At 44.4% G+C, this 24,516-nt stretch overlaps 1 protein-coding gene across 4 annotated transcripts in view; it reads right to left on the reverse strand.

Annotated features, from left to right (window-relative positions):
• vtcn1 (V-set domain containing T cell activation inhibitor 1) overlaps positions 1 to 24,516 on the reverse strand; it is a 390,797-nt gene that overhangs the window by 352,603 nt on the left and 13,678 nt on the right. Inside the window, exons 3-4 of one of the 4 annotated variants that reach the window (XM_033033477.1) lie at positions 14,118 to 14,453; positions 12,778 to 13,038 (exon numbers count right to left, since the gene is read on the reverse strand). The exons of the other annotated variants lie outside the window; for them this stretch is intronic. Coding sequence (XP_032889368.1) covers positions 12,778 to 13,038; positions 14,118 to 14,453 — 597 coding nt within the window. The remainder of the gene's footprint in view (positions 1 to 12,777; positions 13,039 to 14,117; positions 14,454 to 24,516) is intronic. 4 annotated transcript variants of the gene reach the window in all.

Raw genomic sequence — 24,516 nt, forward strand, 5'->3', positions numbered from 1 at the left:
CCAAGTGTCCACTTTCCCTTGAAAACCATGGCTCTTTCCAATTTTTACTATTTCCTTTCAACCGAACAGGGACATAAAGATTCTGTACTCTTAAAATGTCATCATTAAATGTCCTCCATTTCTCCTCCACATCCTTCCCATCAAACAAAATGTCCCAATTCACTCCTTTTAATTCCTTTTGCATCTCCTCAAAGTTAGCCTTTCTCCAATCAAAAATCTCAACCCTAGGTCCAGTTCTGACCCTCTCCATAATTATATTGAAACTAATGGTATTGTGATCACTGGACCCGAACTGTTCTCCAACACATACCTCCGCCACCTGCCCAGTCTCATTTCCTAACAGGAGGTCCAGCCCTGCCCCTTCTCTAGTAGGTACCTCTATGTATTGCTGCAAAAAACTATCCTGCACACATTTTACAAACTCCAAACCATCCAGCCCATTTACAGAATGTGTTTCCCAGTCTATGTGTGGAAAATTGAAATCTCCCACAATCACTACCTTGTGCTTACTACTAATATCTGCAATCTCCTTACATATTTGCTCTTCCAATTCTCGCTCCCCATTTGGCGGTCTATAATACACCCCTATAAGTGTTGCTACACCTTTCCGATTTCTCAGTTCCACCCAAATAGCCTCCCTAGACGAGCCCTCTAATCTATCCTGCCAAAGCACTGCTGTAATATCTTCCCTGATAAGCAATGCAACACCTCCACCTCTTGCCTCTCCAATTCTATCACACCTGAAGCAACGGAATCCTGGAATATTTAGTTTCCAATCACAGCCCTCCTGCAACCATGTTTCACTGATCGCCACAACATCATACTTCCAGGTGTCAATCCAGGCTCTAAGTTCATCCACCTTTCTTACAATGCTCCTAGCATTAAAATATACACATTTAAGAAACCCACCCTCTCTTATTCTCTGTTTATTGTCTTTTTCTTCTCTCTCCCCTACATTTTGGGTCAGAGTGCTACCATATGACGTCACTGTGTCCGTGTAGTCGTGGAGGTCACCAGCTGCGCGGAAAACTTCCCAATCAGTGCATGCGAAGCAGCCTTGCAGCTTTTCGATGGCGTCTGTAGACCACGACCTGACAGATTTGGGTGAAGTTTTTGAGGATTTTATTTTTTGCTTATACTTTGGGATAAGCAGCAGCATCGCGTGGTCTGACTTGCCCAACGGAGCTCCTACAAAGGCACGGTAAGCCTCCTTAAACGGAGTATAGCAGTGGTCGAGCGTGTTGTTCCCTCTGCTGGGGCAGGTTACGTGCTGGTGGTAATTTGGAATCTCAGTGGACAGGTTGGTGTGAATGGCACACACCTGTCTATATAAGGTCCCGCAATTGACAGTGCATGTCAGAGCAAAAACCAAGCCATGAAGACGAAGGAATTGTCCTTAGACCTCCGAGATACAATCCTATCAAGTCACAGATCTGGGGAAGGGTATAAAACAATTTCTGCAGCTTTGCAGGTCCCGAAGAGCACAGTGGCCTCCGTCATTCTTAAATGAAAGAACTTTGACCGCCCGGCCAAACTGAGCAATCGGGGGAGAAGGGCCTTGGTCAGGGAGGTGACCAAGAACCCGATGGTCATTCTGACAGAGTTCCAGAGTTCCTCTGTGGAGATGGGAGAACCTTCCAGAAGGACAACTATATCTGCAGCACTCCACCAATCAGGCCTTTATGGTAGAGTGGCCAGACGGATCGACGCTCCCCATCCAATCTGACAGAGCTTGAGAGGATCTGCAGAGAAGAATGGGAGAAATTACCCAAATACAGGTGTGCCAAGCTTGTAGCGTCATACCCAAGAAGACCTGAGGCTGTAGTTGCTGCCAAAGCTGCCTCAAGAAAGTACTGAGTAAAGGGTCTGAATACTTATGTAAATGTGATATTTCAATTATTTATTTTTAATTACTTTGCAAAAAATTCGCTTTTTTATTATGGGGTATTGTGTGCAGATTGATGATTAAAAAAATTAATATAATCCATTTTAAAATAAGGCTGTAATGTAACAAAATGTGGAAAAAGTGTAGAAGTCTGAATGCTTTCTGGATACATTGTATCCGTCGCCCATTATGCAGTTTTATTTTAGTTTAGTGATACAGCGTTGAAACAGGTCCTTCGGCTCATTGAGTCCACACTGACCATCAATCTCCCATTTACACTGATCAAATCCAACTTTATTCTCTCCCCATTGTTCTCAATTCCCCACAGATTCTACTACTTCCGACACACTACAGGCAATTTACAGAAGCCAATTAACCGTCAAACCTGTACATCTTTGGGATGTGGGGGGAATTTGGAGTACTCTGAGGAAACAGGGAGAATGTGCAAACTCCACACACACACAGTCAGCACCTGAGGTCGTGATTGAACCTGGTTCTCTGGCGCTGCGAGGGAGAAACTTTACCCGCTGCGTCACCGTGACACTGCTGACTGGGCAATTTCACTTTGCTCACTCTTAAAAATGAATCAAATGTATTTGCCAAATGCCACTTCAAACATTTCTCTTTCAATAGACAGGTGTAGGTCTTATATCCAGAATTGGAGACTCTTACATAAATCATAACATTAAAATGAATAGTACCGACACCTGTGGAATTCTGTCAAAATCCAACCAATATTAATTAAAATCAAAAGATAAAACTCAAACACAGGAAATAATTGGGAATATATTTTTAATGAAATCAACTTTTGTGAAGTTAATTACTAAAAATAGAAAAATTATTAACGTTTAGATTTTTCTTCAGAAATCTTAATGAATTATTAAAAATAATCATAATTGGCAACTTAAAAAATAAAATGAATGAAATAAACCATACCAAATGATACACAATACAGCTTTTCCTTACAACATTCTTTTTTTGATACAAACTCTGGAAGAAACATTATCTCCTACATTAGTAACATTGTCATTCCCACATTGCATACAAACTCTCTCTCATGTAACATGAAGGCAGCCTAATTTCATCCAATTTGCAAAACATGCAATATTCACTTGTCTTAAATCACTTCAGAATGAACATTTAGTTAAAATAATGTATGCTAACTCAATCACAAACCTAAAAGCTTAATAAAACTAATAATGCGGCTTTAATGTAATGCAGTGCGGTAGAACTATCGGCTGTGACTCCAACACCCAATGGAGATCCAAATTTATTGTTGTAAATGAATCATTATACAATCCAACGGAAGCAAGCAGGGGACAGGTGTCTCTGAATGTTAGAGTGCACCCATCATCATTTCATCTAGGGTGTCTTCACACCTTTCCACTGCATTCTTGGACAGTATGAAGATTCATTGATACTGTATCCCATTAATAGCTGGCAGAAAGTGATGTGACCACCTAATTCCACACAGGTTGTCATCCCTGATCAACTGGACTCAGACAAGTTGCGTTCGTTTCTCAAACACTCTTTATTTACGTGCGCACGAGGAGAGCAACGCAGTCCCAGTTACCGCACTACTCTGAAATTCTGCTTGGAAGTGTCGACTTTTATACACATTCTGACCGATTGAAATCTTGCGCATTCTCCAAATTCTTATCACCAATCACAATACGTTCATAAAAGCACGAATATTAAATTAAAAACTGCATGCATTTCAATCCTCTATTTGCATTTAATCAGTAATATAACTCTCTTGGACCTTGTGCTGTATGGTTAGAGCCAGTTGCATGTCCAAAGAACAACTCTCCAGGATCTTTAGCTGGACACCTGTAGCTGGTTGCATGCTACCTTAAACTTTCTCATACGGCAGTTTCCACAAGGGCAAGATTGAAATATTCCTAAAACATTCATGAAATATCAGGATATTGAAAAAATCAACAGCACAGAACATGCATCTAAACTAGTTATATAGGATTTCTCGTTTCCATTAAAATTCATGACATTGCAATTAACAAAACATTAAAATCCAGCGCTAATGATTAATGTTTCTAAAGTCCACTATTTAACTAAGAACTAAAACATATTCAAATTTCAAAACTGTAGCTGGATGCACGTTACCTTAACCTTTGTCATACTGCAGTTCCCACAAGGTCAAGGTTGAAAGCCCCAGATACATCATTGCAATCTGGTCTTCACCTTGCACAAATCTGGTGATTTACCTCCCTCTCCCTTCATCCTCATCTCAGCCATGATCCAGCTTTTCCAGGTGCCAACAAATTAACATCCTTATGTTGACTGCACCATCTTCACCAACCAACACTCAACTGTTGGATCTGTCCTGACCTTGATCAAGTGTGCATTACGTCTAAAGTTTAATTTATAACACTTCAACAGCCAAGACCATGCTTCTAAACCAGTTGCTTATACGTTTACAATAAAAAGAAACTGCAGCTGCTGGTTTATACCAAAGATAAGACACATAATGCTCGAGTAACTCAGCAGGTCAAGCAAATTCTCTGTAGAAAATGGATAGGTGACGTTTCGGGTAGGGACCCTTCTTTAGAGCCTGTCTGAAGAAGTACCCCAACCTGAAATGCACCTATCCATTTTCTAGAGAATGTGCCTGACCTGCTAAGTTACTCCAGCATTGTGTTTAACTCTACTTATACGATTGCTAGATTTTCATTAACATTCATTATACTGCAATTCGCAAAAATCATTAAATGCTGATGCTAATGATTAATATGTTTCAAAAGTCCACTATTTCACTGAGATAAACTTATTCAAAGGCCTCACTTCATACAATATTCAAGAACGTCCAACTCATCTCCCTTTCTAGTCTGATTTATGAGATTGTGTGAATTCTAAATCCTTTAATCCCAAGCATTGACCTTGATTGCATATCCTTATGGGTCGATATACCTGTATAATACGAGTTAAGACTTTCCCCAATCTGTTGAATATTGTTGAACCTTGGGAAAGACTGTGCATTAAAATTATATATGATTAAACATTTCAATTAGCACAATTAATATACTGCAATGAATACTGCAGATACTGGAAAATATAAAAACAAAAGCAGAAAATATTATCAGTGGGAAGAGAAACAGAGTGGAGGTTTCAGAACGAGAAAAATAAGAAAATAAACATTTTTAAAATAGTTGGCTTATCGCAGATTCACTGCTGCTTCACAGCGCCAGAGACCCGGGTTCGATCCTGACCTCAGGTGTGTCTTTGTGTGGAGTTTGCAATTGGGTTTGCTCCAGGTGCTCCGGTTTCCTACCACATTCCAAAGATGTGTGGGTTTGGAGGTTAATTGGGTGTAAAGATGCTCCAAGTGTGTAGGGAGTGGATAAGAAAGTGAACTAGTTTAATCCTGACTGTGTGGAGTTTGCACATTCTCCCTGTGACATGGCTGAACTTTAAACAATAACATTTAGTTGAGTTTAAAGATACAGCACGGAAACACGCCCTTCAACCCATCAATTCGGCGCTGACTAGTGATCCCCGTACACTAACCCTATCCTATACACGAGGGACAATTTACAATTCTACCGAAGCCAATTAGTCTGCAAACCCGTACGTCTTTGGAGTGTGGGAGGAAATTGGAGCTCCCAGAGAAAACCCACACAGGGCACGGGGAGAACGTATAAATCCGTGTAGCCAGCACCCATAATCAGGGTCGGGCTCGGGTTTCTGGCGTTGTAAGGCAGCAACTCTACCGTTGTGCCACCGTGCCACCAATTTCTTTATTAAATTTGGGGGTCAGGCCCTTAAACATCTTACAGGACGATCATCCACAATAGACACCAACAGCACCAACAACATCTTGCACAGCATCTTTTGGATTACAAATAAGCACTGTTGTATCTTAATCCCATCACAAAGCAGAGAACAGCTTCAAACTAGACATACAGTACATGGCAGCTGAGAATCCAGAGTAGTTGCATGAATGCTCAGAGATATCTCCACAACAGTCTACATTTGATTATTCTTTGCCCTACTGTGTCCACAATTAAGCTACACGTTCCTTAATGTAGGTGTCTAGAAGCTGACACTGAATCCTGTCAGTGAGTCGGTGTCATAAGCTGTTTAAGGACCTGATCCTAAAAGCTGTTTCTCAGCACACATGGTCACCCGATCAAGATCTTCAGATTGATTGTGGTGGGGGGGGGGGGGGGGGGGGGGGAAGAGAATGCTGGAAGAGAGTAGTGGGCAAGATAAAGCCTGGCAAGTGATAGGTGGATACACGGAAGAGGTGGGGCGGGGATATGGGTTTGATTGGCAGACAGGTGAACAAAAGCCAGAGGTGAAAATACAAAATATCACGAGTTTCCTTGTTGTTTGCAGCAATGCATCTTTTGATTTATAAATCTGAAGATTTTTTTCCATCCACGTGGATTAAGCGTTTTCCATCTGAAAATAAAGAAAGTGGAAAAAAATCAACATTTTCCCTACTAATGCTGTTCAGACACAGGTTAGCACTGTAAACAATAATCATAACATTACAGTAAACTCTCTTTATAAAGGACCATGGGGGGGGGGGGAGAGACGGAGAATGGTATCTGTTTTTACCAATTGTCCGCTATAACTGAGTAAGGGATTATCATTGTATAAGCGCTGGAGTAAAGGGCCTGTCCCACTTGGCCGTCATTTACGCGACAGCCGTCTAGAGCGCGTGATGTCATCTGAATACCCAGTTTATGATATTTACCCAGTTTATGATATTTATAGTGATTTTCTAAAATGTTACAGTTTCTTGAGTGGTGCTAGCAAATGGAAAAACTGCAGATGTAACGGCCCTCTTCAAAAAAAGAGGTGAATGAAAAGTAGAAAGTTGCAGACCAAATTAATCTGTGGGAAGGAACTGCAGATGCTGGTTTAAATTGAAGATAGACACAAAATGCAGGAGTAACTCAGCGGGACTGGCAGCATCTCAGGAGAGAAGGAATGGATGATGTTTCAGTCTGAAGAAGGGTCTTGACCCGAAACGTTACCCATTCGACCCGAAACAGGCCGGTGGCGAGCGAAGATTTCGTGCAGCACAAAATCCTGGCGCACTGCGCGATACCGCGCGCAACTCCACACTCCTCCATGCCACACCATGCGCCCGTCCTGCACTACCCACATGCTACCAGGTTGCGTAAATGGCGTGCAAATAACGACCAAGTGGGACAGGCCCTTAACTCAGCTGGTCAGGCAGCATCTCTGGAGAACATGGACAGGTTCATGTTTCGGGTCGGGACCCTTCCTCAGACTCTCGGTCGGGAACTGGGCCTGGAATCCAAGTGGGTGCTGGCAGCCGCCAGAGAGGCAAGGATCGGTAAGGTCAATGGTCGCGGCCTGCGGGCAGCCGGAGTGCAGGTAAAGGCCGTCGGTGGCGTGACTTTTTACTGTACCTCTGTACATATGATAATAATAAACCTAAACTAAACCCATTCCAAAACTGCAGTGCACTGTGCACCTCCTCGATTATCTGTGATCCAACCAACTACATAATTGGGTGCTTCTTCAGTAAGTGTCTACTTTTAAGTTTCTGGATACCCAAAAATAAAACTTTAATTTTTCCAACTTTGAATGTTGTTTCACATAGGTGAACAACTCTACTATGGGAAAAATATGTTTGGCGCAATCTTTTAGAGAATTTAATTTATTTTTTCCTCTTCTTTTTCCAAGTTGGCCATTGCATTCAGTCATAATCGTCATATTTTTATGATGAGTAACAGTGCAAAATATAACTGATTTAAGAATATAAAATCAAATTTTTGCCGCAGTCTTTCAAATTATAGATTATCTTCCGGAAATAAACCACCAATAAAAAAATATTTTCCGTCTAACGCATTGATTTTAAACTTTCGTAACAGTTTACTGCTGAAAAAAGTGGTGATTTTCAGCAAGAATGGAAAACCTTCACATAACTTTTCACCAACTTCCTCTAAAATAATATTAACTTCAGATGAATAGGCAGAAGCATACTGTTCATTTATCAATTACAATTGATAATTATGGTCATTGTTCTATTACTTTACACATTAGGCTTTGGTTAGGGCTCGGGTTAGGGCTGGAGCTGGGGTTAGGATTAGTGTTGGGGCTAGGGTTAGGGCTGGGGCTAGGGTTAGGGCTGGGGCTAGGGTTGGGGCTGGGGTTAGGATTAGTGTTGGGGCTAGGGTTAGGGCTGGGGCTAGGGTTAGGGCTGGGGTTAGGATTAGTGTTGGGGCTAGGGTTAGGGCTGGGGCTAGGGTTGGGGCTGAGGCTAGGGCTGGGGCTAGGGTCGGGGCTACTTACCCCCGATCTCCAGCTCTATCTCCAGCCCGACACAAAGCCGTCGCAGCCATCGCATCTTCCCGTGACCCAATGTCCCTCTCCATGTGCCCGGCCCTCTTCCATCCCCCCCCCACCCCCCCCCACCACCCCCCCCCCCCACCACCACCGGGGAACAAGGGCTGGGCGTGGAGAGGGACATCGGGTCACGGGAAGAAGCGACGGCCTTGTGTCCAGTTGGAGCTGGAGCTGGATGGAGATTGGGGTTAAGTTGTGGATGTGGCCGTGACGGGAATGGTGGCCCAAGCTTTTAGCCCAGGATGGCCTCGCCGGAAGGCCAATCCTGGCCATATCATTTCCTGAATGGCACATGGCACAATTTGGGAAAAAGAATAGCAAAGTCAAATGTGGGTCCCTTGAAGGCAAACATGGGTGAAATTATTAGGAGGATCTGTCTTCAGTAAGGAAGACACAAACAATCTCCCAGAAGTACTGGAGGACAGAGGATCTAAGGGGGTCGAGGAACTGATAGAATTTCTCATTAGGCGAGAAATAGTATTGGGTAGGCTAATGGGACTGAAGGCTGATAAATCCCCTGGGCCTGATGGTCTGCATCTCAGGGTCCTCAGGGAGGTGGCTCGAGAAATAGTGGATGCATTGGCGATCATTTTCCAATGTTCAATAGATTCAGGATCAGTTCCTGTAGATTGGAGGATAGCTAATGTTATCCCACTTTTCAAGAAAGGAGCGAGAGAGAAAACGGGGAATTACAGACCAGTTAGCCTGACTTCGGTGGTGGGAAAGATGCTGGAGTCAATTATTAAAGAGGTAATAATGGGGCATTTGGATAGCAGTAAAAGGATTAGTCCAAGTCAGCATGGATTTATGAAAGGGAAATCATGCTTGACTAATCTTCTAGACTTTTTTGAGGATGTGACAAGTAAAATGGATGAAGGGGAGCCAGTGGATGTAGTGTATCTAGACTTTAAGAAAGCCTTTGATAGGGACTCGCACAGGAGACTGGTGACTAAAATTAGAGCACATGGTATTGGGGTTAGGGGGTTGACATGGATAGAAAATTGGTTGGCAGACAGGAAGCAAAGAGTAGGAGTGAACGGGTCCTTTTCAGAATGGCAGGCAGTGGCGAGTGGAGTGCCGCAAGGCTCGGTATTGGGGCCGCAACTATTTACCATATATATTAATGATTTGGAAGAGGGAATTAGGAGCAACACTAGCAAGTTTGCGGATGACTCAAAGCTGGGTGGCAGTGTGAGCTGTGAAGAGGATGTTAGGAGGTTGCAGGGTGACCTGGACAGGTTGAGTGAGTGGGCAGATGCGTGGCAGATGCAGTATAATATAGACAAATGTAAGGTTATCCACTTTGGCGGCAAAAACAAGGGGGCAGATTATTATCTCAATGGGGTTAGGTTAGGTAAGGAGGAGGTACAGCGAGACGTGGGTGTCCTTGTACATCGGTCACTGAAAGTTGGCATGCAGGTACAGCAGGCAGTGAAGAAAGCTAATGGAATGTTGGCCTTCATAACAAGAGGATTTCAGTATAGGAGTAGAGAGGTTCTTCTGCAGTTCTATAGGGCTCTGGTAAGGACCACATCTGGAGTATTGTGTACAGTTTTGGTCTCCTAATTTGAGGAAGGACATCCTTGTGATTGAGGCAGTGCAGCGTAGATTCACGAGATTGATGCCTGGGATGGCGGGATTGTCATATGAGGAAAGATTGAAAAGACTAGGCTTGTATTCACTGGAGTTTAGAAGAATGAGGGGGGATCTTATAGAAACATATAAAATTATAAAAGGACTGGACAGGTTAGATGCAGGAAAAATGTCCAGAACCTGGAGCCACAGTCTTAGAATAAAGGGGAGGCCATTTAGGAGAGGTGAGAAAAAACCTTTTCACCCAGAGAGTTGTGAATTTGTGGAATTCCTGCCCCAGAGGGCAGTGGAGGCCAAATCACTGGATAGATTTAAGAGTTAGATAGAGCTCTAGGGGCTGGTGGAATCAAGGGATATGGAGAAAAGGCAGACACGGGTTATTGATTGGGGATGGTCAGCCATGATCACAATGAATGACGGTGCTGGCTCGAAGGGCCAAATGGCCTCCTCCTGCACCTATTTTCTGAGTTTTTATGTTTCCAGAAGAAATAAAAAAAGAAAGATTATTTTTTCCTCCAAGACTTCAGCGCCGTTCGGGAATGGCGGGATCTTATAGAAGCTTACAAAATTCTTAAGGGGTTGGACAGGCTAGATGCAGGAAGATTGTTTCCGATGTTGGGGAAGTCCAGAACAAGGAGTCACAGTTTAAGGATAAGGGGGAAATCTTATAGGACCGAGATGAGGAAAACATTTTTCACACAGAGAGTGGTGAATCTCTGGAATTCTCTGCCACAGAAGGTAGTTGAGGCCAGTTAGTTGGCTATATTTAAGAGGGAGTTAGATGTGGCCCTTGTGGCTAAAGGGATCAGGGGGTATGGAGAGAAGGCAGGTACAGGATACTGAGTTGGATGATCAGCCATGATCATATTGAATGGCGGCGCAGGCTAGAAGGGCCGAATGGCCTACTCCTGCACCTATTTTCTATGTTTCTAATATAGGTACATACCCGCTATGCAGCAGAAAACAGAGTTTTCACGCTTCTCGTCCTGCGAATCAGGAGATATTCACAAGGTAGGTGACTTTTGAATTACACGGTATTTTGAGGTCGGAAGATCGGGACAAGGAATTTTTGGAAAAAAATGGTAAGAGGATTTTTTTTATGGGTGATAAATATTTTAATTATTAATATCTACCGTTTAAACGTATTTTCATTTCAGATAGATCCCCCATTAAATAAATATGCCGACTTGAAATTTCACTAGTAACAATCGGGACATGTGGTGGGAGGGGGACATCAAATATCGGGAAAATTTAAAAAAAGATAATTTAGGTTTTAATCTTTATTTATGAGGATTATGTTTATTAATAATATGGAAAAGGAAGAAATGGGATAGAATTACGGATTTTCCTTATATACAGCATCAAAGTAGCGGGACACCAAAGTAGAGACTTACTGAAGAATCGTCCAATCGTTTTATCTGAGAATTCTGAGCTATGGAGACTACTTAATAAGTGCAATCCAGAAAATAGTCATCAGTCATTCCACACTGCTAACAATTTCAAAGTTTCTCATGACCAACAATCAGAAACATTGTGCCAAACTTAGTTAATCCATCCGTACAGTATAAGTTTTATTTTACCGTACTTGAGACACTGTGCTGAAACAGGTCCTTCGGCCCATCGGGACTGCACTGACCAGCGATCACCCCATACGCTAGGACTATCCTACACACTGCACATGGCCGAGTATTCGTCTAGCCAGGCGGCGGGAGGATCCCGGCAAGCCTTGGCAAAGCCCACCAGCAGGCCCAGCTGGCTTGTCGTGGACTGAGGACCTGCTCCGCAGACCGGAACCCGCCTGTAAGGTCCGGCTCACCCACCCAGAGTGGAGTGAGTTGGACAAAGGGCCAGTAAGCAGACTGGCTGCAGGAGGCAGTGTACAGCCTTGACGGGTGAGTGGGCCGCTGGAGGCCCTGCAACAGCCTGGGCCTCGGCTGGACTGGGCACCGCTCCAAGAGGCCGAGCACGTGGACCGTCTTGAGTGGTGGAGGACATCATAGTCACTCATGGCCAGGCCGACCCTGCAATGCCACCAGGACAACAGGCCCTCATGGTCAGGTCAAGAACCCTGCACTTGCAATTGTCACTCGAAAATGGCACCAAAACTGGTGACTGTATACTGACTCTGTGTACTACTGTAAGACACTTGTATCTGCGATGCTCAGTTAACATGTATTTAAGTGTTTCTGTATAGTGACACTTGTACTGAACTGTATACAAAAATGAATTTCACTGTACCTCAGTACATGAGAGAAATAAAGTGCCATTGAACCACTGAACACAAGGAATAATTTACAATTTCTGGAAGCCAATTAACCTACAAACCCCTTCTTTGGAGAGAGGGAGGAAACCGGAGCACCCGGAAAAATCCTATGAGGTCACAGGGAGAATGTGTGGAATGAGCTTCGGAATGAGCTTCCAGTGGAAGTGGTGGCGGCAGGTTCGTTGATATCATTTAAGAATAAATTGGATAGGCATATGGATGAGAAGGGAATGGAGGGTTATGGTATGAGTGCAGGCAGGTGGGACTAAGGGAAAAAAAAAATTGTTCGGCGCGGACTTGTAGGGCCGAGATGGCCTGTTTCCGTGCTGTAATTGTTATATGGTTATATGGTTAATGTACAAACTCCATACAGCCACCCCCCTAGTCAGGATGGAACCCGGGTCTCTGGCGCTGTGAGGCAGCAACTCAACACTACACGTGACAATAACAAATCTAAATCTAAGTCTTGTGGGTCGGTGAGACTAAATCCTGGAATAATTCACCAACAAACTTGTCAATGACTGATGGATAGACAAAAAGTGTCTGCCTACCTTTGTCTACCTTCGAATTTTCCAGCATCTGCAGTTCTTTCTTAAACAATGACTGATGTATCTCAGATTATGAATGAAAATATCTTTAATAAGCTTATTTAAATCAACTTTTACTAGATTAATAATCTCAGAGATAAACTTACCCGAGAAAGCCGCTCGATACTCTTTTTTCATCCACTTATGCCACATTGAGCAGATGTACTGATTCTGTTTGTCAAATACTTTCAGATTGTGGATCACGTTGAAATGGCCATTGGTTTCTCTCATGATTATTTCACTGTGTTTGTTTAAATTGTTCCCCGATTTGTCCTTCCACTCCACCGTTGGGGCAGGATACCACCCTGACGACTGGCAAGAGAGCATGTCCATTTTGGAATTCCAGAATAATTTGATAGGAGTAGCAGCTGCCAAGAAAAGAAACATAAATAGAAACCATTAATGGCAACATGGTGGCGCAGCGGTAGAGTTGCTGCCTTACAGCGCCACAGACCTGGCTTCCATCCTGTCTATGGGTGCTGTCTGTACGGAGTTTGTACGTTTTCCCCGTGACCACGTGGGTTTTCTCCAGGTGCTCCAGTGTCCTCCCACACTCCAAAGACGTGCAGGACAATTGAGATTTTTTACCGATACCAATTAACCTACATAGACCAAAGATTGACATAAAATGCTGGAGTGACTCAGGCAGCATCTCTGAAGAAGGAATGGGTGATGTTTCGGGTCAAGACCTTTCTTCAGACCTGTATGTCTTTTGTGTGGGAGGAAGCCGGTGTCCCCGGAGAATACCTACGTGGTCACGGGGAGAACGTACATACTCCATACAGACTGTACCCATAGTAAGGATCGAACTCTGGTCTCTGGTGCAGTAAGACAGCAACTCTACCGCTGCGCCACCATGCCACCATTAATAGTTGTATAATTAGACACCGCAAAGACACCCTTGTTCTTTGTAACTTTGATGCCATGGACATTCTCAGCTACATTTCCTCCTGACTGAGGCATGAAGTTTATTTGAACTGGTGGAACTTCACAAGAGAATTGTGATGAAGGGAGATGACACCAGAATTTCCGGCATCTGGCTTCCTGTAAAAAAAGCTGTGTTAAGAATTAAAAAGAATCCCAAATACTGAACAATGAAATAAATAAACCCAGGTACATTTGACCCTCACTGTAAACAGAATAAGAGAGAAGACAAGGAGGTTTCCAGTAGTGGATGAGTCTAGAACCTGAGGGCACAGCATCAGAATAAAACAATGTTCCTTTAGAAAGGAGAAGAGGAAGAATTTCTACAGCCCGAGGGTGGTGAATCTGTGGAATTCATTGACTGACAGCTGTGGAGTCCAAGTCATTGGGTATTTTTAAAATGGAGATTGACAGGTTCTAGATTAGTACGGGAGTAAGGGGGTATGGGGAGAAGGCAGGAGATGACCGAATGACCGATGGGCCGAATGGCCTAATTCTGCTCCTATCAAGTATGAAGACATACCCCAAACAGATAGCTGGACAAATCCAGCTCCATATCCATTGTCAGTGCTATTACTGACAATGTACTTTCCCTCATCCCAGATTTCGACATTCTTCAATGTAAGGAATGCTTTTCCTTCTTTAAATGAGGATGTGTCGACTTCAATCCTTCCCGAGTAGTTGGCATGTTGTTTGCTGACATCACTTTTATCTTCCTTGTACTCGTACAAGATTCCAGCAACTTGATCCTTCTTCCAGATCACCCACGGTACACATGGATTGTCGCACTCAAACGTACAATTGAAGGTGACATCCTTGCCGATCTCTACATCTATGGCTGGTTCACAAGTGAATGCATCTGAACAAAAGACAGAAAAGGGTTTATTATTGTCACCTTCACTTGAGTTGAGTTTATTTTATTGTCACGTGTACCGAGGTACAGTGAAAAGCTATTCGTTGGGTGCTAACCAGTCAGCAGAAAGACAACAATCGAGCTGTCCAAAGTGTACAGATGCACGATAAAGGCAACAATGTGCACAATGTTTATGCAAGATAAAGTCCAATCAAAGATAATCTGATGGTCTCTAATGAGGTAGATAGTAGTTCAGGAATGCTCTCTAGTTATTGGTGGGATGGGTCAGTTGTCTAATAACAGCTGGGAAGAAACTGTCCCCGAATTTGATCAGGTCCTGATGTTAAAATTAGTTATTTTTGCCAGTCTAATTCAAGAAAACTTGATTCAAACCGTTGCTGCTAAAATCAATTCTTTATTCTGACAGTGCTGGATAATTCTTTAAACCTTCCAACACAGAGTTAGAAACTCTGGAGCAGGTCGAAAGAACTACTGACTTTGGCATAAATGTAACACATTATATAGGTAAAAGACAAGGATAGTACAAAAGGAGTGGCAAACTATTAACCAATCATTATGGTTTACCATACATTTAACTTATTTGCATTAACCAATCAACTAAATCCTTTCCATTGACTGACAAAATGTATAGTCACATGATTTTACCTTTTCCAGCCCCTTTACAACCTTCTTCCCCTCTGTGGTTTCTTCAACCTCTTTGCTCAAAATCATTTTATTTCAATAAAGTAAAACCACAGATATAAAACTAATTCTCACAGAATACTTTTCAGAATATACACATAATATAGCAATCACACAACACATACATACAAAACATATTTTCACTTTTGGAAAAGAAAGTTATTTCTAAAACTTCAGATTTAAACAAAGTCTAATACTTACAATTGTAATTAAACACAATACACTTCACAATTAATTTCCTTACAACCACATAGTTAAAATACAGTTACTTATGGATTACAAAGATTAAAGATGAGCTTTGCCCCATTCTTGCAAAGTGGTAAAGACTTAAGTTATTGCTAATCACACAATTCCCAACTCCATCCACATAAAGGCCATTAACTATCACACTTGATTGCTTCTTCACAAGTTCGGGTCTAATTTCATTTTGTATTACAACCTCCCCCTTCTATCTCTGGAGGAAAAGAATGCAAGGCCTCTTCACTAAAAGCATTCCTCACAACAAATGAAAGATTATCAAAACAGAAGGTACACAAAATTGCTGGAGAAACTCAGCAGGTGCAGCAGCATCTATGGAGCGAAGGAAATAGGCGACGATTCGGGCCGAAACTCTTCTTCAGACTGATGGGGGGTGGGGGGGAGAAGGAAGGAAAAAGGGAGGAGGAGGAGCCCGAGGGCGGGCGGATGGGCGGATGGGAGGAGACAGCTCGAGGGTTAAGGAAGGGGAGGAGACAGAAAGGGCTAGCAAAATTGGGAGAATTCAATGTTCATGCCATCCGGACGCAAGCTGCCCAGGCGTATTATGAGGTGCTGTTCCTCCAATTTCCAGTGTTGCTCACTCTGGCAATGGAGGAGACCCAGGACAGAGAGGTCGGATTGGGAATGGGAGGGGGAGTTGAAGTGCTGAGCCACCGGGAGTTCAGGTAGGTTATTGTGGACTGAGCGGAGGTGTTCGGCGAAACGATCGCCCAACCTCCGCTTAGTCTCCCCGATGTAAATCAGCTGACATCTAGGGCAGCGGATGCAGTAGATGAGATTGGAGGAGATACAGGTGAACCTTTGTCGCACCTGGAACGACTGCTTGGGTCCTTGAATGGAGTCGAGGGGGGAGGTGAAGGGACAGGTGTTGCATTTCTTGCGGTTGCAACGGAAAGTGCCCGGGGAGGGGGTGGTACGGGAGGGAAGGGAAGAATTGACAAGGGAGTTGCGGAGGGAGCGGTCTTTGCGGAAGGCAGACATGGGGGGAGATGGGAAGATGTGGCGAGTGGTGGGGTCACATTGGAGGTGGTGGAAATGGCGGAGGATTATGTGTTGTATTTGCCGGCTGGTGGGGTGAAAGGTGAGGACCAGTGGGACTCTGCCCTTGTTGCGAGTGCGGGGATGGGGAGAGAGAGCAGTGTTGCGGGGTATGGATGAGACCCTGGTGCGAGCCTCATCTATGGTGGCGGAGGGGAATCCCCATTCCCTGAAGAACGAGGACATTTCCGATGCCCTGGTATGGAATGTCTCATCCTGGGAACAGATGCAGCGTAGGCGGAGGAATTGGGAGTAGGGGATGGAGTCTTTACAGGGGGCAGGGTGGGAAGACGTGTAGTCCAGATAGCCATGTGAGTCAGTAGGTTTGTAGTGTATGTCGGTCAGGAGTCTGTCCCCTGCGATGGAGATGGTGAGGTCAAGGAATGGTAGGGAAGTGTCGGAAATGGTCCAGGTGTATTGGAGTGCCGGATGGAATTTGGTGGTGAAGTGGATGAAGTCAGTCAGTTGTGTGTAGGTGCAGGAGGTGGCCCTAAAGCAGTCGTCAATGTAACGGAGATAGAGGTCGGGGATGGAGCCCTGGTACGTATTGAACAAGGATTGTTCAACGTACCCGACAAAGAGGCAGGCGTAGCTGGGGCCCATGCGTGTGCCCATAGCTACGCCTTCTGTTTGGAGGAAATGAGAGGAGTCAAACGTAAAGTTGTTGAGGGTGAGGACCAACTCCGCTAAGCGGAGGAGGGTGTCAGTGGCTGGGTATAGGTTGCTCCTCTGGTCGAGGAAGAACCGGAGGGCTTTGAGGCCATCCTGGTGGGGAATGGAGGTGTAGAGTGACTGGACATCCATGGTGAAGATGAGGGGGTGAGGGCCTAGAGAGTGGAATGCGTGGAGGTGGCAGAGAGTGTCTGAGGTGTCTAGAACATAGGTGGGAAGGGATTTGACCAAGGGGGATAGGATGGAGTCAAGGTATGTGGAGATGAGTTCGGTGGGGCACGAACAAGCAGAGACAATGGGTCTGCCAGGAGAGCTGGGTTCAAAACAGAGTTACTTTCTCAGTTTCTGGTAACCATAAGAAATCCTTTTGCAAAGGTCACGCAACCATCACCTATGCCTTATCTCTTATCTCAACATAAATACATTTAAACAGCACAAACCATCTCAGACTAGTATCTACCCTTGGTGCCGACAATCCAACATAGACAACCATAAATCTCCTTAATGATACACCCGAGCTCGGAAGATGTGTCACAAAGGAAGAAGGATGGTGCCCATCAGATCAACATTTCCATGTTGTGATAAGCCATCTGTTCTCCTGTGTGTGTTCTTTGTTCATTATTTCTTTGTGGAGGCATGTATTTCTGAAAGCCCCAACTCCAAGCTTTTCTCTTGCAACTTAATACAAGTTCCTTAAGAACTTATCATTTGAGCAATTTTATTATATATTTCCTCACTGATTCTTGGTGACTTTAACATTCACGTTTGCTGTCCCACGAAGCCTTTTGTGAGTGAATTTATGAACCTGGTTGAGTCCTTCAATCTGTCTCTACTCACCACTGGACCCATGCACAAGCTTGGCCATACACTAGACCTAGTGCTTTCGTCTGGTCTCCCAACTTGTAACACAGATATTATTGATGCCTGCCTATCTGATCATAGTGCAATTATATTTGATACATCTCTGCCTTTCTCTCCATCAAAATCCCATCTCCCTGCTCGCTACTCCCGCTATGTTAACTCCACAATGGCCAGTAAGTTCTCTGAGGCTCTCATAGCCGCCCCCGACATCTGCACTATTGAGGCGTCCACCCCTCATCTCAGTACCGACGACCGCATTTCTTTATTCAATACTAACTGCTCTTCCATCATGGATTCTGTTGATCCTCTTAAAATGAAAAAGCCTAAGCCTAAAGGCGAGCCATGGCTCAATGATACCACCAGAGCCCTAAGAAGAGAATGCAGAAAATCAGAACGGAAGTACACATCTGATAAGCTTCAAATTTCCTTTGAACTCCTGAAAAACAATCTTCACAAATACCAGGAAGCGGTAAAATCTGCAAGAACTAAATATTTTTCCACCCTTATCTCCAAAAACGCTCATAATTCCAAGGTCCTTTTTAACCATCACCTCCATCATCTGTCCTGCCACCAGCACCAGCCTAACTGGGTCCCCTGCCAAGTGCGAGGAATTTACCACATTTTTCACCAGCAAAGTAAAGAACATCAGAACGAATATTTCCCCTCCCACCCGTGACCTGGCTGTCTCATTGGTCTGCTCTTCAAAATTAGACAGTTTCCAATCCGTTACTCTACCCTCCCTTGTAAAACTGATCACCACCATGAAACCTACTACCTGCCCCCTCGACACTGTCCCCTCTGCCCTCCTAAAGGATGTCATTACAACAGCTGGTCCCAGCATCCTCGCCATCTTCAACAGCTCTCTGGCCACTGGCATTGTACCTACCAGCTTCAAACATGCGGTGGTCCAGCCACTCCTGAACAAAACCTAACCTCGACCCCACCTTGCCAAGCAATTACAGACCCATTTCTAAACTGCCTTTCCTGTCAAAAGCCCTTGAAAAGGTAATTTTAAGTCAACTTATGCCTTACCTTCACTAAAACACTACCTTGGAAACTTTCAATCAGGTTTCAGGGCTCACCACAGCAGTCTGCCTTGTTGAAGGTACATATGACCTACTGCTCACCGTTGACTCCGGCGACTGTGCAATCCTGCTCCTTCTCGACCTCAGCGCAGCATTTGATACTGTCGACCACACCATCCTAATTGACCATCTCCGGTACGGGGTTGGTATTGATGGCACTGCCCTGAGCTGGTTCATCTCCTACCTCAAAGGTAGGAGTTTCTCTACTAATATAGGCAACTCTTTCTCCTCCCCAGCTAATCTCTGCTGTGGGGTTCCACAAGGTTCCATCCTTGGCCCCATTCTCTTCTCCCTGTATATGCTCCCCTTAGGCCAAGTCATTGAAAGGCACGGCATTTCCTTCCATTGCTACACAGACGATACACAACTCTATCTCCCCCTGAAGCCCAAAAAACAATCTAATCTGTTTAACCTTACCCGCTGCCTCGAGGATATAAAGTGTTGGATGGCCCAGAACTTCCTCCAACTAAACGAGAGTATGTCTGAGGTCATCCTTCTCGGCCCCTCGGACTCAATCAAAATGATAGCAGGCAGCCTTGGAAGCCTTACCCCACTACTCAAACCTCACGTCAAAAACCTTGGCGTGATATTTGACTCAGCACTGAAATTTGACAAACAAGTCAATGCCTAAAAGCTAGCTTCTTTCAGCTTCGGACGATAGCTAAAATAAAACAATTCCTCCACTTTGATGACCTGGAAAAGATCATCCACACATTCATCTCCTCCCGCCTAGATTACTGCAACTCCCTTTACACTGGCATCAGCCAATCTTCCCTGTCCCGACTGCAACTGGTCCAAAACGCCGCAGCGAGACTCCTGACGGGCACCCGAAAAAGGGACTACATCACCCCGATCCTGGCCTCTCTCCACTGGCTCCCTGTGCGGTTCCGTATAAACTTTAAGATCCTCCTCTATGTCTACAAAGCCCTCAATGGGCTTGCCCCCACCTACATAAAAAGTCTGCTCACCCACCACTCCACCTCCAGGCCCCTCAGATCGGCCGACTTGGGGTTGCTGAATATCCCACAGTCTAGGCATAAGCTCAGGGGCGACCGCACCTTTGCGGTTGCAGCCCTTAGACTGTGGAACAGCAGCATCCCCCTTCCCATCAGAACTGCCCCCTCCATCGACTCTTTTAAAGTCAAGACTAAAGACTTATCTATACTCCCAAGCCTTTCCTGACGTCCTCTGGGTGAGGGCTATATGTATATATGTATGTAGTTTGTTTGTTTATACTATTCTTATAACAAATGTAAAGCACTTTGGCCAACGAGAGTTGTTTTTTAAATGTGCTATATAAATAAATGTGACTTGACTTGACTTGAATCTGGTGGTGTGCGTTTTCACACTTCTGTACCTCTTGCCTGATGGGAGAGGGGATAGGGAAGAAGAGGGAGTGGCTAGCGTGCAACTTGTCCTTAATTACGCTGCTGGTCTTGCAGAAGTGAGTCAAAGGAATGGAGATCCCGACCCAAAACATCACCCATTACTTCTCTCCAGAGATGCTGCCAGTTCCGCTGCGTTACTCCAGCATTTTGTGTCTATCAAAGAAATGAAGGTTGGTTTGTGTGATGGTCTGGGCTGTCTGTGTCCACAACTCCCTGCAACTTATTGCAGTCTTGAGCTGATGCCAAACCAGGCTGTGATGCATCCTGATAAAATACTTTCTATGGTGTATATGTAGAAGTTGCTGAGAGTTGTTGGGGACATGTACAGAGATACAGTGAAAAGCTTTGTTTAACATGCAGTCCAATCAAATCAGATACTATATACAAATACAATCAAGCCAAACTCAAACAAAGAGAGTGCAGAATATAGTTCTCAGCATTGTAGCGCAATAGTTCCATAGACAAAGGAGTTGAGGAGTCTGAGGGTGGTGAATCTGTGGAATTTATTACCACAGCCAGCAGTGGAGACTGTCTTTTTATAAAGCAGAGATTGCTAGATTCTTGACCAGTAAGCATCAGATATGCCATTTCTTGTAGCCTTGGTAGGTAATTATATGTTATTGTCGTTGGTTTACCATTGTCACGTGTACTGAGATAGTAAAAATATATCATTTTATGTGCTATCCAGACAGATCATATCATATACAAGTACAACAGGTTGTGCTAAAGACAAATGAAAATTACAGTGTGTAGGAAGGAACTGCAGATGATGGTTTACACCAAAGGTAGACACAAAATGCTGGAGTAACTCAGTAGGACAGGCAGCATCTCTGGAGAGAAGGAATGGGTGAAGTTTCAGGTCGGGACCCTTCTTCAGACTGAGTGTCAGGAGAGAGGGAAACAGAGATGTTGAAGGGTAAGGTGTGAAAACAAGAAATCAAAAGGGGAGTTGTCAAAGAAAATATAGAATGAATCATTGTTAGCTGCGGGGCCGTGACACCAATGCATCCAACCAGTAAAATGTAATCAGGAGGAAACTAATCGAACTAGCATGAGGGAGAGATGGAGAAAGGAGAAAAGCAAGGATTACTTGAAGTTACAGAAGTCAATATAAATACATCTAGGTTATAAACTGCCCAAGCAACATGTGAGGTGCTGGGCCTCGCACTGACAGCGGAGGAGGCCCAGGATAGAAAAGTCAGTGTGGGAATGGGAGGTGGAGTTAAATGATTTAGCAACTGAGATGTCATGTTGGCCAAGGCTGACTGAGTGGAGGTGTTGAACGAAATAATCGGCGAGTGTGCGCTTAGTCTCGCCGATATACAGGAGTCCATACCTGGAACAGTGGATACAGTAGATGAGGTTGGAGGAGGTGCAAGTGAACCTCTGCCTCACCTGAATGGACTGTCGGGGACCTTGGACAGAGTCGAGGGAGGAGGTATAGGGACAGGTGTTGCATCTCCATCCGTTGCAGGGGAAAGTACCTGGGGAGGGGGTGGTTTGGGTGGGAAAGGATGAGTTGACCAGGGAGTTGTGGAGGGAATGGGCTCCATGGAAAGGAGTAGAGATGGGAAGATGTGGATCGTGGTGGAATCATGTTGGAGGGGGCGAAAATGTCAGAGGAATATGTGCTGTATGCGGCAGTCCTTTCAGGTGAGACAGAGGTTCACTTGATACCTTCCCCTCAGTAACAATGTTCCATTCTACATTTTCCTTGACCTTCATCCCCCTTGATCTCTCGTTTTTACACCTAACCCTCCCATATCTCTATGTCTTCCTCTCCCCTGACTCTCAGTCTGAAGAAATATCTCAACCTAAAAAATCACCCATTCTTTCCATCCAGAGATGCTGCCTGTCCCGTTGAGTTACTCCAGCATTTTGTGTCTATCGTCAAAGATTATAGTGTGATAGAGCAAGTGTAGATTCATGTTCACGGGCCTGTTAGGCTGCAGCAAATATGACTTTCATTGTTCTGTTGTCAGTACATTTGAGAAATAACACTCTTGACTCTCTCCTTAGATGGTGTATATCAATAAGACGAGAGATCTGGTTATTATTGCTCCTTACTCTGTGCACATTATGTTTTAAATGTTGATTGCTTTGCAAGTGTTGAATACAAGTGATTTGGGAAAAGATATCTTGCTTGTTGCATCCCACCATTTTATTTTGCTGTTTATTGTGATGAAGTTTAAGGTGTTAGGTTTATTATTGTCATGGCTACTGAGGTACAGTGAAAAGCTTTGTTTCACAACTATCCAAACAGTTCAGATAATACTCTACATAAATAAATCAAGTATTCAGGTTGAGCGAAGGGGAAGATACAGAGTGCAGATTATAGTTCTCAGTCTTGTAGCGCACCAGTTCCAGAGACAAAGTCCAATGTTCACAATGGGGTAGAGATGAATCAGACAGTAACCTAGCTTATGGAAGAATGCTTTGAAAAGCCTGATAACAGAGGGGAAGAAGCTGTTCCTGAGTCTGGTGGTGCCCACTTTCAAGCTTCTATACCTTCTGCCAGATGGGAGCAAGGAGAAGAGGAATGACAGGGTTGGGACGTCTTTGATTATATTGCTTCTTTTTTGAATGCCTGGTTTGGGCTTTTCAACACAGGCTTTGGAAAACGGTGGTCATTCTCGGTTACATTGTCTGTTTGTCAGAAATAGATGACACATGGAACTGCAACTGCTGGAATCTTACGTTGAACAGAAAGTACTTGAGTAACTCAGAGGGTCATGCAGCATCTCTGGAGGACATGGATGGACAATATTTCAGATCGGGACCCCAGAAATAGAAGATCTTCTCCAGGGTCTTCAGTGTTACAATACTCGACAAGGTTATATTCAAGGCAGAATTGAATTAATTGCAAGATACAGCATGGAAACAGGCCCTTCGGCCTACCGAGTCCACGCCGACCATCGATCACCCGCTCACACTTGTTCTATGTTATCTCACTTTTGTATCCACTCCCTAAACACGACGGGCAATTTACAAAGTTCAATTAACTTACAAACCCACGTCTCAGAGAGTGGTAGCTGTGTGGAATGAGCTTCCAGTGAAGGTGGTGGAGGCAGGTTCGTTTTTATCATTTAAAAATAAATTGGATAGTTATATGGATGGGAAAGGAATGGAGGGTTATGGTCTGAGCGCAGGTATATGGGACTAGGGGAGATTATGTGTTCGGCACGGACTAGAAGGGTCGAGATGGCCTGTTTCCGTGCTGTAATTGTTATATGGTTATATTATATGGTTTGTGTGGAAGGAAACAGGAACACCTGGAGGAAACCCACACGGTCACAAGGGGAACATGCAAACTCCACACAGACACCACCCGAGGTCAGGAATGAACCCGGTTCTCTGGCACTGTGAGGCAGTGGCTTTACCAGCTGCACCAAACAATGTGCTCAATTGATGGAGTGACGTTTGACCATATCTGTGAATAGGCCAAGGCAGAATATCAGTGGATAATTCGAAAATATGATCATTCATTTTGCCAGTGGTCACAGTAGTGGCAAAATTCAGTCAAGTGGAGACCAATAAAGTTGTTATGTCCTAAAGGTCCTTTTACAGACTAGTTATCCTAATCACTGTTGGGATGAATAAAACTGTTTCGAGAAACAGAACCGCAGATGTTGGTTTAAATAAAAACACAAAGTGCTGGGGTAAGTCAGTGGGAAATGCATGCGGAGGGGATGTTTCCAGTAGTGGGTGGGCCTCAGACCAGAGGGTACAGACTCACGTCGCAGCGGCCTCTGCAGTCCGTCTGTCTTTTTGTTATTTTTTGTCCCGTTTTAATGTAGTTTTTATTTATTTTTTTGTGTATGTGTGTGGGTATGTGTGTAGGGGGTGGGGGGCGGGGGGTGGGGGAAACTTTTTAAATCTTTCCCCTGCACGGAGAACCCGACCTTTTCCATGTCGGGTCTCCGTTGTCGTTGGGGCCTAGCACCGTGGAGCGGCCTCCAGCAGGAATGGCCTGGAGCTCCAGTCACGGAGCTGCGGACTTTACTCACCATCGTGGAGCTGGCCGAGTTCAGAGCGGGTGGAGCGGTGGTGGCGCGCTGCTGCGAC

The sequence above is a fragment of the Amblyraja radiata genome, chromosome 14 (genome assembly GCF_010909765.2).
Source record: "Amblyraja radiata isolate CabotCenter1 chromosome 14, sAmbRad1.1.pri, whole genome shotgun sequence".
In the NCBI taxonomy this organism is placed as follows: domain Eukaryota; kingdom Metazoa; phylum Chordata; class Chondrichthyes; order Rajiformes; family Rajidae; genus Amblyraja; species Amblyraja radiata.